At 47.9% G+C, this 18,399-nt stretch overlaps 2 protein-coding genes across 2 annotated transcripts; one reads left to right on the top strand and one right to left on the bottom strand.

Annotated features, from left to right (window-relative positions):
* Window positions 1-632: 632 nt before the first annotated feature.
* Window positions 633-4,300, top strand: LOC142566803 (uncharacterized). The gene is made up of 2 exons (XM_075677684.1): window positions 633-1,034; window positions 4,028-4,300. The coding sequence occupies exons 1-2, from the start codon at window positions 633-635 to the stop codon at window positions 4,298-4,300; spliced, it is 675 nt and encodes a 224-aa protein (XP_075533799.1).
* A 9,442-nt stretch (window positions 4,301-13,742) lies between these two features.
* On the bottom strand, window positions 13,743-14,303 carry LOC142566802 (uncharacterized). Its single transcript, XM_075677683.1, has one exon. The coding sequence runs from the start codon at window positions 14,301-14,303 to the stop codon at window positions 13,743-13,745; it is 561 nt and encodes a 186-aa protein (XP_075533798.1).
* Between the last annotated feature and the right edge of the window lie 4,096 nt (window positions 14,304-18,399).

The following is an 18,399-nucleotide window of genomic DNA, read 5'->3' as shown; positions in this document are numbered from 1 at the left end:
ATTTACCGATAAACATAACATCCTGACTGACTGTGTCAATACGGTTTTAGGAAACATTGTTGCGCCGAACTTTTCCTGCTTCATCAAAAAGAGTTCATTCTAAAAAAAAAACTTGAAGAAAAACGATACGTACTGGGAGTTTTTATAGACTTTACAAAGGCATTTGACTCTCTAACCCAGGTATTTTGCTGACAAAATTAGAATTCTACGGAATTCGTGGTGTTGCCTTGAAGTTATTGGAATCATACCTTAGTACTCGCATGCAGTCTGCTTCAGTAAACAGCACCTCCCCATTTAAATCTGCTTTGTTTAGTGTTCCTCAGGGCAGTATTTTGGGACAGCACTTATTTAATATTTACATAAATGACATTGTTATCATTGATGATTGTATCATATCAGGTATCAATACTTGCCTGCTATCAGCAGCCGGTTCAGTGCAACGTGCTCCCTTAACCTCTCCCCTGTCAACTCCTACCTTCTATCCCCACGGCCCTATAAATGTACGAACCGCAATAAACATGCATTCATTGTTTCCTGAATTCGTGCTGTTAATCTTCACGATACATGGTGTCAGAAGTGGGATAGGCACCTTCGTCAGTGAGCAGCAGGGCGATCGCAACTACAACGCAAGAATGGACAGCATCACACCACCGGAGCGACTGCACATCAACGGAGACGGCGGTAAGAGCTGGAGCTTCTTCAAACAAAAGTTTGAAATTTTTTCGCAAGGAACTTCATGCACCGAAAAGCCCAGATCCAGCGCAGTGAAAACAGCACAGTTTCTCTGCTTGGCGGGTGAAGACGCTTTGGAAGTCTTCAATTATTCTACTTTTTCCGCGGGAGAAAGCAAAGAGGACTATGACACGGTGGTTGCCAAGTTTGAGTCATACTGCGTCGACCAGCAAAACGACGTGCATGAAAGATACATCTTTCGCACTCGCCTTGAAGCTGAAGGGGAATCCTTCGAGCAGCTTCTGCGGGACCTGAAGAAACAAGCCAGGTACTGCAACTTCGGCAACATGGTCGACGACATGGTGCGTGACCAAATAGTTTTGGCACGAACTCCCCCAAGCTTCGGGAGAAGATGCTAAGGGACAAAAAGCTGACGCTGGAAAAAGCTGTCACGATATTCAAGACGGCAGAGACTGCAGCCCAGGAGAGCGAAGTTTGGAACACGCGAAAGGACGAGACTGAAGTGGATACAATTAGTTCGAGCAGGGAAACGCCGAAAGTACCGAAGCATCCTCAACGGGATAACAGATGTACTCGCTGTGGCCGAATACACGCCCCACGCCGTTGCCCAGCGTATGGGAAAACATGCCACACATGCCAGGGGCTCAACCACTTCGCATCTTGTTGCAAATCAACAGGCGTAAACGAGATTCAGCATGAAGACAACTTCGAAGTGCTAAACGCCGCTGTTGGAACCATCGACTACAATCGCGACTGGCGGGTCAAGGCGAACGTTGGCGGCCGAGAGGTTGTGTTCAAAGCCGACGCCGGCTCACAAGCAAACATCATACCCTTGTCAGTGTACCGCAAGCTGCGCATTGCTGCATTGATGCCGTCTGGCGCGACACTCCGCTCGTATAACGGTGGGCTCATCAAACATTGCGGCAAGGTTGCAACAAAAGTAATAGTGGGAGACTGTGATATAGCCGCTGACTTTTTCGTGGTAAAAAAGAACCACCAAGCGATACTGAGACTCGAGACAAGCGAGAGATTGGGCCTGATCCAACGAGTGGTAGAGGCAGTCACGACCACAGCGGGGGACGTAGCCCAGCAGTTTCCTGGACTGTTCAAAGGAACTGCATGTCTCCTGCGAAAACACAGAATAATACTCCGCAAGGACGCCGTACCTGTCGTTCGGCCGGCGCGAAGAGTGCCCCTGTCTCTTCAGCAGCCGCTGCATGCCGAATTGGACAGAAGGCACAAGAAGGCATCGTACGGAAAATGAGCAACCCGACCGACTGGGTAAGCCCATTAGTTATCGTGCGCAAAAAAGATGGCAAGCTGAGAGTATGCCTCGACCCTAGGCAAATTAACGACAGCCTGAAGCGCGAACATTATCAGATGCCTCGTCGAGAGGACATTGAGGCGGAGCTGACAGGTGCAAAATTTTTTTCACGTCTGGACGCGAAAGCTGGGTTCCATCAAATTCCGTTAGATGAGGAGTCGTCTAAAATTTGCACGTTTTCAATGCCCTTTGGACGTTATCGTTTTCTGCGGCTCCCTTTCGGCATTTTGTCGGCCAGCGAAGTGTTCCAGAAAGCCGTGAATGAGATATTTGATGGACTTCCAGGTGTGCGCGTGTACATCGATGATGTACTCATTTGGGGCATAACTAGGGCAGAGCATGACAAAAGGCTGCGAAGTGTTCTATCCGCGGCTGAAGGGTCAGGCTTAACGTTCAATGGGGCAAAATACCAGTTCGGCGTTGAAGAAATCGCATTCTTGGGCGACATTATTAGCAGCAGAGGCATAAGACCAAACCCCGCTGTAGTGAAGAGCCTTGTTAAAATGCCAAAACCGAAAGATAAACAAGCAGTGCAAAGAATGATTGGCGTTATGAACTGCTTCAGCAAATACCTGCCAGCACTAGCTCAACGAACAACTGCGTTGCGGTCCCTTATCAAGCAGGACGTGCTCTTTGAGTGGACACCTAATCACGAGAGGGACTGGCAGGAAACTTGCAAAGCATTGACCGAAGCACCGTTCCTGGCAATATTTGATCCAACCAAAGAAACAAAAGTGACATCAGACGCCTAAGCTGGCGTAGGCTCAGCCCTGCTGCAGCGTCAGGGTGCCGCCTTCAGCCCGGTGGCATATGAGTCACGAGTCTTGACAGAAACCGAACAGCGATATTCTCAAATCGAGAAAGAAGCACTTGCTCTTGTCTATGGATGCGAGAAATTTCATCACTTTGTGTACGGCCGTCCGGTTGTCTTGAAAAGTGACCACCGGCCGCTAATGAATATCGCGAAAAAAGCAATTGGGGATATGCCGCCCAGAGTTCAGCGTTTCTTTTTGCGACTACTAAAGTACAACTACACACTATCATACGTTCCAGGCAAACAGATGGACCTCGCCGATATGCTGTCAAGGTGGCCGATCCATGAGAGCAACGTCAAGGTGGACACGAATGACGTTGAAGTGCACGCCATCAAGATACTGTCGACAACCGTGAGTGAAAAAACAATGACGCACCTTCTGCGCGAGACTTCGGCGGATGCTTATCTGCAGGTTGTTGTAGAACGCATTTCAACGGGCAAGCCCATAGAAGGTTGCCTAAAGTCTGTTACATCAGAGGTGTCATTGGTAAACGGCATACTCATGAAAGGCACTAAAGTGATAATTCCCACGAGCATGCGGGCTGAGACATTAAAGCGGATTCGTGCAGGACATCTTGGTATCGCCAAGAGCAAAGCAAGAGCTAGGCAAGTCGTTTACTGACCCGGGATAAATTCTGACATAGAAGCATAGAACCAGAAATGTGGAATCTGCAGAAAGTACGCTTACAGTCAGCCCGCAGAACCATTAATGCTTCGTTCAACACCGATCCAAGCCTGGCAGCGACTTGGTGTCGATATATTTCAGTACGGAGGAAAGTATTATTTGTGCGCTTATGACGCGATGTCAAACTTTCCAGACGTCGAGAAGTTGCCCGATCTCAGTGCGTGTACTGTCATGGAAAGACTTAGCGCAATGTTTTCAAGATATGGCATACCATCAGAAGTTTGCACCGATAACGGACCGCAATTTTCTTCCCGCGAGTTTGCACGCTTTTCAAAACTGTATGACTTTAAGGACGTGAAATCTAGCCCACAATTTCCGCGCTCCAATGGCCTGGCGGAAAAGGGCGTACAAGTGATCAAACGGATTCTTAAATAGACAAGCGAAGGAAATAAGGATATTTGGCTTGGCGTATTAAATTACAGAACAAGTCCTTTGGTAGACGGCCGGTCGCTTGGAGAGCTGCTTCAAGGAAGGAGCCTTCGCACCCCCCTTGCCGGACTTCCGCCCGCAGCCGATCACCCAGGTCAGCAAGCACAAGCAGTCACGACACTACTGCCGGAACTTGCCACCCCTTGAAGAAAGCGATGTCGTGCGCATAAGAGGGTCCTCATGGGCAAGAAAAGGTCAGGTGATCGCACCGGCCGGACCGTGGTCCTACCTAGTTCAAGCCGATGGCAGCGTTCTGCGGCGCAACCGGCAGCACTTGCTCGCGACCAGGGAGCGATTAGCTTCATGCTCATCGGATGACAGCAACTCCGCTGAGAACCAACCACCAACCAACTGAACTGAACAACCAACTGAAACCCAGCATGCCCCATCATCGCCACAGGACCCTGCAGTCACTGGTGCGACGGCACAACCTCCACTGTCGCCACTGCCTCAACTGCCAAGGCGGTCCACGTGACCCACAAGGCCACCCATGCGGTTAGCCTACAACATGGACTTTCAACAAATTACCGATGGCCAATGACGAACATTAAAAAGGGGGGGGGGATGTATCATATCAGGTATCAATACTTGCCTGCTATCAGCAGCCGGTTCAGTGCAACGTGCTCCCTTACCCTCTCCCCTGTTAACTCCTACCTTCTCTCCCCACGGCCCTATACATCTACCAACAGCAATAAACATGCATTCATTGTTTCCTGAATTCGTGCTGGTCATCGTCACGATACAATGATGATACGAAATTCCTGATCTACGCAGATGACATCAGCCTGTTTTTCGAGGGTGACGATTAAGAAAAACTTATTAATCGCACAAACAGCATTTTAAGTAAACTTCATGATTGTTGTTCCTGCAACGGCTTGGTTATTAATACCCAAATAACTAAAGCAGTCGTTTTCCGAGCGAAGGGCCGAGACATTGTTCCAAATATTCTTCTTCAAATACAGTGTCAGCTGATAGAAATTGTGACAGAATTTAAAACTCTAGGCGTAATTTTTTCAGAGCACATGCTCTGGGACTCGCACACTAATCATGTTATCACGACCCTAGCTCCCACTATAGGATTTACAGGCATCGAGACCTATTTCCTATAAGCACAAGACTGCTCATTTATAATTCACTGTTTTTATCGCGCATAAATTACTGCTTTTTAGTGTGGGGCAAGACAACCTCCACAGACGTCAGGAAACTGACAGTAATGCAAAATAAAGTAATCCGGATTATTGCAAATTCTCTACCAGACTACTCAGCAGAGACCTTGCTTAGAAAGTTTAGACTAATTAACATAGAGAACTTGTATAACTATCACCTTATTAAAAAATTAAGAGATGAAAAGAAACAAGGCAAGGATCTCATAACTAATCTGGCAAACTTGCAAACGGATACCCGTTATTATACAACGAGACATCCTGAGCACTGGGAAGTACATCATAACCGCACTAATTACGGTGAACAAATGTTATGACACACAGTACCAAGTGTATCAAATTATTTTTTTTCGCAAAGAAATTGATATGATGAGCATTTCGAAAACAGGATTCATAGATTTATTCCTTTAGTTGTTTAGAAATAGCGTTGATAAAAAGTAATTCCTTCTTTTTTCTTTCTCAAATGCTACAAATGTACTACCTATGCACTTCCTTTTATGGAAAGTTCTCAGGTTTGATCTGTAGGCCCTGTGTACCTGTTAATTCTTCTGTTTGATTTTATAACTGCTGTTCTTTCAAATCTTTGAAGTATTTTCAATCATGCATACTTACACTACGTTTCGTGCTTGTATATATTTTACGGAAATTGTATTTCACCATCTTTAGTAATGTATAAAATATACATCAAAATGTGTGTGTGTGTGTGTGCGTGCGTGTATGCTGATAATATCTGTATAATATTTGTATATATCTGTAATATCTGTATATAATGTGTAATGTCTGTATAATACCTGTATATGTATATTCTATGAGCTGCTGTTTTGCCTATGTAAACAAGGAGGGTGGGAGCTTGTCAAGCTGCTGTTCAGCAGCTTTTCTTGCATCTCCCCATGTTTCGAACAAATATGAAATAAATCGTATTCGTATTCGTGTATATATATATATATATATATATATATATATATATATATATATATATATATATATATATATATATATATATAGCTTGCAGTACATTCCCAAGTATGTTATTCATGGAACAGACACCTCGGGTTAGCGGCCAATATATACATTAAAAGAAGCAGTCTGATTCATAATGCACCCCTTTTGGCAGCTTTCAACTGTTTTGCAGTATAAATTCAGCTCTACTCCATGTCTTCGTGAAACCTTTATTGCACATATCATGAGAAGCCAACAAAGACACCAAGGGCAACATTAGGGGAAATTACTTGTACTTACTAATTGAATTAAAGAAAAAGAACTTATAAATTTGTTTTTTCATCCACTTTCATTGCCATTAATTTGCAATTTCTTTAATTCAATTAGTAAGTACAATTAATTTCCCCTATGTGGTCCTTGGTGTTTTTGTTGGCTTCTCATGATATGATCAATAAAAATCGGGCCTCTTGGTTAATCCCCTTTCTTCGCGTTCTTACATAATGAGGGTCTCGAATCCGGCAACATTGATGCCTTCAGGTAGCATGTGTGGGTTTACTGACCAATTACCTTCACCCAGAAAGATCACGTACTCGTGACGCCTGCGGCAGAAAGGATGTTCCACATCCGCCGCCAAGGTTTGTGAGTCTTGGCCCTGGCTAACACTCCCAAGGTTAGTTGTAGTAGTAAAACATAAATACACAAGAAAGTGGATGGGGAAACGGCGCCCCGGTCGCTCAATTGGTTAGAGCGTCGCACGCGTACTGCGAAGACGTGGGATCGTTTCCCACCTATGGCAAGTTGTTTTTTCATCCCTTTCATTGCCATTAATTTATAATTTCTTTAATTCAGTTAGTAAGTACAGGTAATTTCCTCTATGTTGTCCTTGGTGTCTGTTTGCTTCTCATGGTATGATAAATAAATATCGGGCCCCTCGGTGAACCCCCTTTCTTCTCGTTTATTGCACATGTAGTGTTATGACAAGCACAAGAAAATTAAAAATTCAGCACACACATAGCCTTGGCTGCATTCTACCCTGCAAGAACAAGAGAGAGAGAGAGAGAGAGAGAACAACTTTAGTAAATATGCCTGCAGAGTCGGTTAGGCTCCCTCCACGCAGGGAGGACAAGCTTTTACCGCGACGCGGCCACTACGTCAGTCTCGTGCATTGTGCTCCTCGAGGTCTTGATTCCTCGCTACTTCCGCGGATCCGAGAGGGCCGCCATCCCCTTCCTAGGGGTGCTCCCCCCTTCTCCTCGGTTTCGCGAGGTCGCTGCCTCTCTAGAGCTGCCGAGACCTGCTGGACGGCCTTTAGTTGTGTATCTTGGTCATAGGTCCTCGTTGCAGCCTCTAGCCGCGGCGGGATCGTCGTCTTCTCACTGGCTTCTCGTGGATTTCTACTACAGTCCCAAAGGATGTGAGCCGCGGTGGCTCTCTCCTTAGCGCACAGTCTACACACGTCACTCGCGTACACGCTCGGACACACGTGCTTAGCTAGCACCGGGGTGAGCAGGGACCCCGTCTGTAATTGCCTGTATAACACTGCCTCCTCCCGGGTAAGCCCCGGGTGAGGTGGCGGCATAGTCTGTCTGTTAAGCGGAGTATCGAGGGAGCAGCGGCGCATACGCGGTGGTGGCTGTCGGGGCATCGACGGGTGCAACGAAGACCGCGGCGAGCGTCCGGACTCGAGAGGCACACCGGGCGGAGGAGGTGGCCATCGCCTTGGCCGTCTCCGACCCCGGATGCACTACAGTGTTGTGTGACTCTAGAACGGCAGTGAAGAACTACGCCAAGGGTAGGGTATGTAGTGAGGCTGCGCGCATACTGCGCAAGGCCGAAGACATCGGACGCAAAAGCGCTGTGGTGATCAAGTGGTTTCCGGCCCACATGGGCAGTGACGTGTCGGAACGCGGGAACGTGAACCACAACGAGACGGCCAACTCGGCCGCGCGAGGACTAACCAACCGCGCGGCTGCAAGCACGGCCGACTCGGAGTGTTGGTCACGGTGCAGTGCAAGAACAAAGGAAAAAAATTATCCAGAAATCACCACACATTACATGAAAAAAAGCTTTCGTAGCAACTCGATCTTTATGGGTGCTTTTGATACACAGACACTGAAGACAAGTCACAGCCATTGTGCACGTTACAAGGCACACAAAATGTGTCACCTTTGATTTTCTTTACAAAGTACTTTGTGGCAGCAGCTGTTAAAATCTCACTTCAATGTGGACCGACCACCAGTTATGGCTGCTTAGCAATGCTGGTTGCTAACTCCCTGATTTGCTTTAGTTCGGTAGTGCGTTCCATTTCCTTCTTGAGGATATATGCTCTCACTTCCTGCCAGCTTGCGGGTGGCAGTGCTGCGCCAGCTTTTCTGAGCGCCTGACCCTCGTCCCCCTGACCTGCTGAGCTAGATACTAGAAACCCTGCACTGTAACGAAAACTAGGCGGAAAACTGGTATGAAAGAAGATGACGCTGCTTATGCTGTACTCGCACGACTGCATTTTGTTTACTTTTCAATCTAACGTAGTTAATTTAACTTCACTACTTCGATAAAAATTATTCCCCGAAAAAGTCAACCGGGAACCACAGTTCATAAGAGCTGGTCTTAGACAACATTACAGCAATCCTGCCCTTCAGTGGCCTTGGGTGCGCTCATTTTTGAACATGGAAGACTTGGCACTGTTTGGTCGGCAAGTCCAACACACATGGTTCCAAAAAAATCTGCAATATAGGTTCCAGCAACTGAATGCAATTGTTGTCTCATGTGTCCTGTGGAGACTATGCACTTTTTACCTCTGGATATTTGAATGATATTTTTTACGATTTTCTTCAGAGTCAGTTCTTGCATCACATGATCCCATGCTTATGGGATGAGATGGCATATTATGCATCTACATAAGCAGCTGAGTATTTCGTTATTGCACAGCCTTTCTTTTTCTAGGAGCCATGTTTGCTGGGCCTATCCACCAAGAATTACATAATATGACGGGTGATATCGCCCCTCCCACCCATATTTTAGTATGCTACGCCGCAATAAACTCGGAGGCTTCACCGCGTAACATAAATGTATTGTCAAATATCTCCTGAACCTTAAATCAGTACATTCAAAATTCGCAAAAATGGAATTGCCGTATCTTGTCTAAAACCTGCTAATGCAAGCTCATGGCAACACTGGATGGACGAGCTTCAATAGTCAAGGGGGGGGGGAGCGCCACCTGCCAGTCGCTACGACTGGCCGCACTCCGCCCCACCCGTATGGGCTCCGTATCTCGAACCTTAAACGAGCGGTTCCCCTGCCTTCTCACCACTAGAAATACCATCGAACTTCGCAACTCGTCAAGCGGCATCGATCGAGACCAACTTCTCCAAGATGCGGTGACGTCTTCTCATCTTATTGGCTTTGAAAGTTTGGACCACCGGGGCCGCCGCGCTGAGCCTTACCCGCGCTTCACCTCGGCAGCCTAGACGCGGGCACCCGTTCTTTCCTACGCCAATTTACTCCGCTAAGATGGAGACCGACGGCACCCTCCCCTGGCACCATGGACGCTGACGCTTCGCCCGGTCACGCTGAGGAGGACACCAACTGGTTTCTCGTGGTTCGGAAGAAGAAACCCTTAGCTGAAGCTACTGCGAACCTGCCGCCTCCTCCGGCACCCAAATCGCCCCACAAGACGAACACACGACTCCCGCCACTGCCTATTGACGACTACAAGATTGTGTTTCGCCCGAGAGACGGCCTGAACTTAGGTGCGCGGCCCATCCTTCTATTGCCCGAGCCATCGGCATAGCAGCGGGGCTGGACAGTGCCGTTCTCAACAAACTCATTATTCTCATCCGCACTGAGTAAAATCTTGCGGTGCTCGGCGCACCGGACGAGAACTTCGCGGCACGGATTCAGAAAGTTCAATTCATCTGCATGGGCCTTACTCAATACGCCGTCCAAGCCTACGTAACTGCCCCATACAAGGGTGTAGTCTCACGCCTTGAATCCAGCACCACTACGACGACGCTGCTGAAAAACCTCCGCTGCTCAAAAGCTCCTGTTCTACACTCTCGCATGATGGGACATACAAATATGGTCCTAGTCACATTCTCCGACACCCGTGTACCCCGCTACGTCCGCATGTACGGAGCAGAACTCTGCTGCCACGTCTACTGGCCGCGCCAACAGCTGTGCAGCGTTTGATTGCCGGTGGGCCATCGGGCGGACGTCTGTGCCACGCCCGACAAACCCCGTTGCCCGGCGTGTGGCATCGCAAACCCACCGAAGGGACATGAGTGCACACCTAAATATATTCATTGCAGCAGCGCTCATCCCGCCAATGACCCTCGCTGTCCATCGCGTCAACTACCACCACACAACATATCGCACATGCTCCGCGAACGAAACAAACATAAGGATCAGCGTAGGGCCAGCCTGGGATGGCGATTGAGCAGAGCGCTCAGAAAAATATGACCCAATCGGCAACGACATCGGGGAGCTCGGCGGAGAGCCCCTGGAATAGAGGACGCAGCCGCACTCGCGGCTCACCCGGGGTTCGCCGCCAAACTGACTGGAGTCACTCCAAGGACCGCTTCAGAGGTCGGATTCCCAGCAGCGGCCGTTCGAGAGACCGTGGCCATAAAGGAAATGGATCCGCCAAGAAGGAGCTAGCTGTAAGCTGGGCAGCGGCAGTTCCCACCTCTGTCCCCCTCTTCATATCTCCACACCCCTTCCGTCACACAAAACTCAAAGGCCAAACCAGTAACCAAACCAGTGATGTTTGGCCAATGATGGCCAAACCAGTGACCAAAGGCCAAACCAATGATGACCGATAATGAGCCGCGTCTTAGCGACTCCATGCAAACCTTGCGCACTAACTACTGTACAGAACAGGTACTGGACGTAATGGCCGTCTCACTAAAGACAGGTGTGGTAGCTACGATGCAGGCAGAAATGTAAAAAAATGGAGGTCATTATGGCTGAAGTCACCGCTCTGCTTCAACATTTAATACAACAGGCCCTGCAACCTGCTGTCCAGCAGATAGTGGCCGATATTAAACAACAGATAGCGGCTGCAGTCGGCCAAGTTCCAATCTCTCCGCCTTCATCCAAACGCTCCCTGTACCCTTCACGTGATACAGAAAGATCACATCCTTACCTTCGCCTTGCTCGATTACCGTCACCGGACCGAAAAAGCGCCTCGCTGGGCCCGGAATACTCACTTCCCGGCACCTCCCAGGCCGATAAGCCCAGCCTCCGGGTGTAAAGCAAACACAAATAATCCTTGATCATAGCCAGAAACCGTAAAGGGACACACACTACCCCCCTCCCCCCAACTACTAAGTGTGTGGCATGGGAATTGCAGGGGCTACCGCCGGAAACGAGGACCCCTTACGCAATTCATAGCCACACAGCGCCATCCCTCCGGTGCAATAGCGTTGCAGTAAGTGCATTGTATTCCTACACTTTCCGGCAGCTACACGTACACAGACACAATAAATAGCAACACACCACAGCTTACAGCCACATTAGTGTCCAAACATATGACCGTTATCGAACACACCCTCGAAACCTCACCCATACCGCTCATACTTCTGGAATTGGTCCCGTGATCTCGCTCCCATAGCAGCCTGTTTGTGCTTAATAGCTGCAGCGCACCTAATGCCAGGAAGCATGAGTTTGGACATCTTTTTGCACATCTATGCAAAGAGGCTAAACAGATGGTCATTGTAGGCGATTTCAATGCCCCGCACCCGATCTGGGTTTACCAAGTGGAAACACCCAAAGGATGCCGGGTTCAGGTTCTTGTGCTCCATCGCATGACTCGGCTGACGGAACCAGATCAGCCAACACGATTAGGCAACAGCGCAAGCAGAGACACATGCTCTGACCTTACGATGGTCAGAGGGGTAGGTCCATAGGCGGAAAGTCTTCATTTTTCCGGGGGGGGGGGTGGCTGGGACCCGACCAGCCTTCCGAACTTTATATGTTTCTTGCACTTAAATAAACTTCGCGTGACCTCGAAGAATTGTTTCACTGAAGACAGCTTTATATGAAAATTTAAGAGACCTCATGGAAGGAGACAGTTCAGCTTGACAGACTGAGTCCTCTCCCACTACGAAGAATCTGGCGCCTCTCGGTGGTGTAATCTTCCTTCGTGTAATTGTCGTATACTTCGCTATCATTAATACTGCTTCACCTTTCCGCTGAAACTGCAGCCTCTGTCTTTCTTTTTTTCGTTTTCTGTGAGTCTGATAATAAGGGCTCCTGCAAATGACTGCTATTGATTCTGATTTCGAGTGAATCCGGCTTGGCCTTATTTCTGTTAGTGAATTACACAGGGTGCCCCAACTATCACGCACCAAGACTTAAAAAAAGAGCAGTTGCGTTACTCGAAGAAAACCTAGTGCATATTGTTTCCAGTACTGTGGAGTATCCGCCAGTAATTCTTTCGTTCCTAAAATTTAATTCGACAAATGCAATTAATTATCTAAGTGGAGAAGTTCAGTCCTAATTATCAAAGTGTCAATGCGGCATTTGTAGGCACCCCCAGGCAACCCCAAATTACATCTAACTGCTGTGCTTTCAGCGACGTACTAATTGCATGCAATTTTTTCCGACTGGCAAGCAAACCTCACCAAAAATTACCGAAGACACTTTAGAAATTGTAAAGTGTGCTTGGTGGAAGCTTTGTGGTCAACCCACTGCATATACAATGTTGTACATGGCGCCCCAGTGGAATGGCCAGTGTTCGCTGATATCCGTTTGAATTACCCAAAGGTATTGTAGTGAACGAGGGACTCTCTATACATTATGTGTGTCTTTATTCACGGTCACGTTCATACATTCATTGCAATAACCTGCTACTTCTCTGTGCATGCCATATCACATTCATCGATTGCTCCGAAGTTGTCCTGCGGGAGGATATCTTCTTGTCGCTCGTGTCCAGTGAAGCCCTTGTGCTTGTTTGGATCGACGTCCATGACAACTGCCTTGTCATCACTGAAGTGCACCGAAATGTACTAAAGATCTTTGGTGACGGGATATGTCTGGAACACCAGGTCGGAGACAGCTGCCGTGCTGTGTTGTCGGTGTGACCAGCCGTAATGCTAGGGAGCTGTGTAGGCCATTAATGAAATTGTGCCTGCTCCTGGCGTCTTGGTTGAAATCCCCGACGACAATCATTGGTCGATGTTGGACGCTGGGTGGTAGCACGCGCCTCAAAAAGGCAACGGCAGCTTCTTGGGTTAGGTTTGGAGTCATGTATACACAGATCACAAAGAGCCCTGTCGGCAGTCTATATGCGCATGCTTCCTCACAGTCAAAGTGGGCGTCGTCCAGGTATTTCCGCGCCGCTTGGCCCCGGTTATGAAGTGGTACCCCCGCACCTCTGATGGAGCCGTTTGCAGATTCGCCCAAGTCTCTGTTAAGCACAGTACCTTGCATTTAACTAGCACATGATCATGCGCGACGTCCGCCGCGTGAAGCGGTAGTGGACGCACATTCACACACCCAGTCGGAAATTGTAACCCACCGATGAGGGCATTGCATTGCGTAGTGATTGTTACTAGACGATGCTCGCCGAGTCGTCTAAACTCATCCATTAGGGTTCTGTTTCTGTTCTCTGTCACCCCGTGCTTGAAGTTTATGGTCGGGATGTCGCCACTGATGTTCCCACTGCTCTTTGTGCTATCACTGTCGCCACGTGCTTTAGTGAGGTACTCCATCAAGGCTTGTGACCCTACTAAGTGCCACATACACGAGCGCCTGGGGGTGCTTGGGGCTACAGTCGTACACGATATACTTGAATGTACCCCCCTGCGACTTGTGGATGGTGATCGCCGAAGCCGTCGTGATCGGGAACTGATCCCGCTTTAACTGGATGTGGTTCGTGCCTCTGCCTTTCAAATTGCATGGGAACTTGACGCGCTCGATTGGGACCCAAGTAGGGTCTATAGCAGATTCGTGCGACCTGTGGTGTTTCAATTTGAGGCGTGCCACAGACCCTGTCTTCTGGTTTGCAAACTGCATCCATAGCCTGACAGGGGTTCCGTACACGTCCTTCTGAATGTGTCGAAGCGTTCCCATAGCACCATTCGCCAGTTCGTCTGTGGCATTGATGTTCCTTGTGATCATGTATGGAAAGTTGAGACAGAGTATTATGGTGGGGAGAAGACACCCAGTGTGCTTTTGCTTGAGATTGAGTATCGTCTCTTTAGCCCGTTCCATCTCTGCATCCGAGCGCGTTCCCACAATGTGATCTTGTGCCATGAAGAGGACACGCTCGACCGCACTCTCTTCAAAGGCCGACTTGTTATACTCGTCCGTGTCGGCATTGTATTAGTAAAGTCGAAGGGGACTTGGCCTCAGCTGCTTTGCGACTGAATGTAAGATGAACCGACTTTATATGAGCCCCAATTCCACGGGCGACAGTTGTGCTCCATCTCCAATCTTCGTAAGCAATGGTGAGAACGTCTGGTCACTTTGCCGCACGACATTGGTGAGCGCATAGAACGACAACTGTTGCCACGGAATTGGTTCTGTGCTGAAGCAGGTGTTTGACAGGCGTGATCGGGAGTAGACAACGGGTACCTGCACCGGTGGCAACTGTCCCAGGTCCCCACATAGCATGATGTCATACCTACCGAACGGCTCAGTGAGACGCATGGAGATGTTACGCAGTCTGTGGTCGATCATCACAAGTGAATCACTGGACATCATGCTAACTTCGTCTACAATGACACATCTCACGTTCTTGAAAGCGACCAGGGCCCGCTTGCACAAACGCCAGCCTCTAAGTCTAGACTTAAATCCGAATCTTGTCTTATTGTAACCTAAAATAAGACTGGACTTTCCGGCCATCATGTTTCGCTTGCACGAACCGACAAGACTGAACTATAGTCCGGACTTATTGAAGACGTGAGGTACTTTTAGTACCTAGGTGGGAAATTTCGCCGTCGACAGGGAAAGAGATGGGGAATGGGCCGGAAGTTGGTTGCGGTGGCGACAGGCGTTCGCGCTGTCCAATAGTTGACCGCGATTCGATGTCAACATCCGGCCGCACTCCCGCGCTTGTCACCCCTGCAGAAGCAGCCGAACCAGCTCCAAAAGTTGGCGGTACGCACGTGTTGTCAAGCATGTCCTCGCAACCACCCACCAAGCGACTCAAGAGCCATCACTGGAGCGAAGACGAAAAAATTGATTTGGTTCATATCATCAGCGAAAAAACCACGGCCTTATTTAGTAAGTTTAATTCAGCTGTGACCCGAAAAAAGCGTGAGCAAGCTTGGGCAGACGTTACTCAGAAACTGAATTCGCATCACTCAACGAAGAGAGAAGTAAGAGAGCTGAAGAAACAGTGGCAGAACCTAAAACAGCAGCTGAAGGTGGCAGTTCAGCGCGTACGCCAGCACGAGAGACAAACCGGTAAGTGATCCCTTGTATTTGCAGTAAAACTTCTGTTGCGGTACCGACCGTTACAGTCCATTATGCGCAGGTGCGGACATAAATAAACGGAGCACGATATTCCGTTCTAAGTGCAATCACACGGTCGCTATCAAAAGCGAAGAAACATCGTTTGTACATGCAAAAGCGCACTATCGGCAACTACCTTCGGGCATACACCATATCCGGCAGTTTCAATTAGGCAACGCGTCATGACTGTTCGAATTCAACAACGTGCTTACTATTGTCCACGCCTGAACAACTCGAACGCCTTACGCGTCTGCGGTGGTAGTTCAATTAGGCAACACGTCGTAACTGTTTGAAGTCAGCGACGTGCTTACTTTGTCCACGCCTGAACAACTCGAACGCGTTACGCGTCTGCGGCGGAAGTAGTACCTGCATTCAGAACAAGGCTAGCGCTCGAGTACGCGGCTTTCAAACTATCTATTCAGCAGAATATGGTTTTGCGCTACACTGTAATTTTCGCGATGCTTGTAATGCCTTGTTTCGTCATCGCTCGCCGAGTGAACTTGAGCAGCAATACGCCCGCAACCAAGTGAAATGTAGCCCGCTTCCATCAGTCTAGCGTAACACATACGAACACCGCCTGGCACAGGAACGCGAGAAAGCGACGCTGTCTAAGTACACAACATTTGTCTCATGCAGCTGCTTATGCGCTCATGCGCGTCGAAGGCGGAGAAATCTATTCTTCCCGTTTAAATTTAATGTCGTGTATTTCGGTAACACCAAAATATTTGCCGGTATGCAGCATTCTCCACGATAATATTCTTCCCTATTTGTTGAACAGAATTATACTGTGGTCAACATTGAGATCTGAGAATTTATTAGCCGGTTCAATTTACAGTTTGTTGTAACTAGTTCCGAGTATGCGAAGCGTCTGTCCTAACCCCTCCTTCGGAAAAGAAAGAAAATGCAGTTAAGCGTGCCTCACTACAAGTTACTTTTACTGGAAGGGCTGTCACTGTGATAAAAAACCTAACTTTGAAGATACAACCGATGCAAGAAATGAACGTTAGACAATAAATAGCGCTTCACGAAATGAAGAGCTTTACCAAATATAACATCAAAAATGGCTATATATGTTTAGAGTATTTGAAAGAAAATATGTTTCTGTGCTGTTCTTTTACTTGCGATGCCTGCTCACTTAGGCTTACTGATGTCTGTCTTGTTGACCTTCATATTCGTGATACAATTGAAGTTCATCAGCAACTGGCAGTCCCGGCACACACGATAATTGGCAAGAACACATGTAGCAGAATATGAGTTTAATATAAGTTTATTTTATACTCAGGCAAGAGAAACAATAAGTGAATATTTAAACACAAATGTTACAAAAGAAGTAGGACAGTGACATACACAAAAACTCTTGGCTGAATAGTGTTTGCCAGGCACAACAAAGTTCAAGGACACTAAAGTAATTACCATGATCTCTTGGATTAAAGGAATAAAGCAATCAACATAATGTCACGTCCTGCATAGAAATGCAGTGTACGGTACAGAACCTCGGCTGCTGGGCATGGCTACTGAGTGTGGCATGTTAATGTGACGTTTTCCTTGTGAGGTTAAACATTCCAAGACAATGCAATGCTTATATGAGTTCCTAATGCAATATTTCTTAACGTGTGCAGGTGCTGGCAGCAATGAATATGAGTTGCCTGCCTTGCTGGAGGCTGTCAGGGACGTCGTCGGGGCAAATAACCCAACTTTGGAGGGCATACCTGACGCTGTTAATCTAGACAAGTAAGTTTAAAACCTCCCCAAGTGCAATGAACTGCAGGCACTATGGTCATTATGTCAGCCACTAGGATGAAGTGTTGTGGTATGGAAATAGTGCAACGTATATTTTTTGTATTTGCTGCTCAATGAAAATACACTGAAATGGCACAAGAATTAGAGAATGCAATCACATGCACACGATAGGATTAAATTACTATAATGCTGTGTGTACATTTCAAAACATGACTCATAAGTTGCTGTCGTGCATAACGGCCCCAATTTGCTTATGAGAAAGCCCTTAAAATAATATTTTCACACTTTCAGCATTTAGTGAAGACCAAAACACACTTAATACAATGCGAGTCCATAATGTTCAGCACTTCCTGTACAAATAAGTAACCTCACAAGAATGAAATCAAGGCTCTGTACATAGCTGCCACATTGAAACAAGCAGAAATGCATTTCTGTCAGTGTTTGTCATTCTGTCCACTCCCCTCTTTATACATATTACGGATCACTAACTGTGCAAATCATTCACACAGGCTCCATGATGATGGTGATTACCGGCCTTTGTCAAGCCCTGCTGATTACCCAAGGCAACACGAGCTCAATAACAGCGATGTGACAGAGGTGTACACGGACTATGAAGCCCCTGAGGATGCAGTCGATGAGGCGATGTTCTACTCATCGAATCATACAGAAGCGGAAGGGGACACTGCTGGCTCAGAAGTCGGCAACCAAGGGAGCCCATCACAACGAGATGACGCATTGCCTTTTCACGATGACACTGTACCGGAACCAGTGGTGGTGGGAGCAGCAGTAGCCACCACTCCAGCGCCATCGACAACAGCAGGAGGTCAAGCAGCCCTGAACACATGTGGGCAACAAGCAGCAGCAGCGGCAGTGGCGCCTCAGGCTCCACGCTCCTCCCAGCAGAATCATGGCCTCCAGGAGGCCATCCAGCTGAGTAGAAGAAATGCTGAGTTGGAATATGCTGTCCTAGAAGGCAAAGAAAGAGCCGTGCATATTGAACTGAGTGCAGCAGGAGCCGCTGCAGAAGCAGCAGCAAAAGTGTCAGAAGCAGCTGAAGGCTGGAAGGCAGTCAGCGATGCTGCTGTTGCCGTCATCAACAAATATGGAGCTATTGCTGATGCAGTTTTAGCAGCAACACAAGCACGAACAAAGA

This window comes from Dermacentor variabilis, unplaced genomic scaffold (assembly GCF_050947875.1).
Source record: "Dermacentor variabilis isolate Ectoservices unplaced genomic scaffold, ASM5094787v1 scaffold_13, whole genome shotgun sequence".
Lineage (NCBI taxonomy): Eukaryota > Metazoa > Arthropoda > Arachnida > Ixodida > Ixodidae > Dermacentor > Dermacentor variabilis.
Note: the sequence above shows the minus strand (reverse complement) of the source record. Positions and strands in the feature narration are given on the sequence as shown.

Coding starts and splice junctions, on each gene's coding strand:
- LOC142566803 (XM_075677684.1), top strand. CDS start 633: ATGGACAGCATCACACCACCGGAGCGACTGCACATCAACGGAGACGGC. Junction 1,035..4,027: donor GCAACATGGTCGACGACATG/GTGCGTGACCAA, acceptor TTCCGCCCGCAG/CCGATCACCCAGGTCAGCAA.
- LOC142566802 (XM_075677683.1), bottom strand. CDS start 14,303: ATGGCACAAGATCACATTGTGGGAACGCGCTCGGATGCAGAGATGGAA.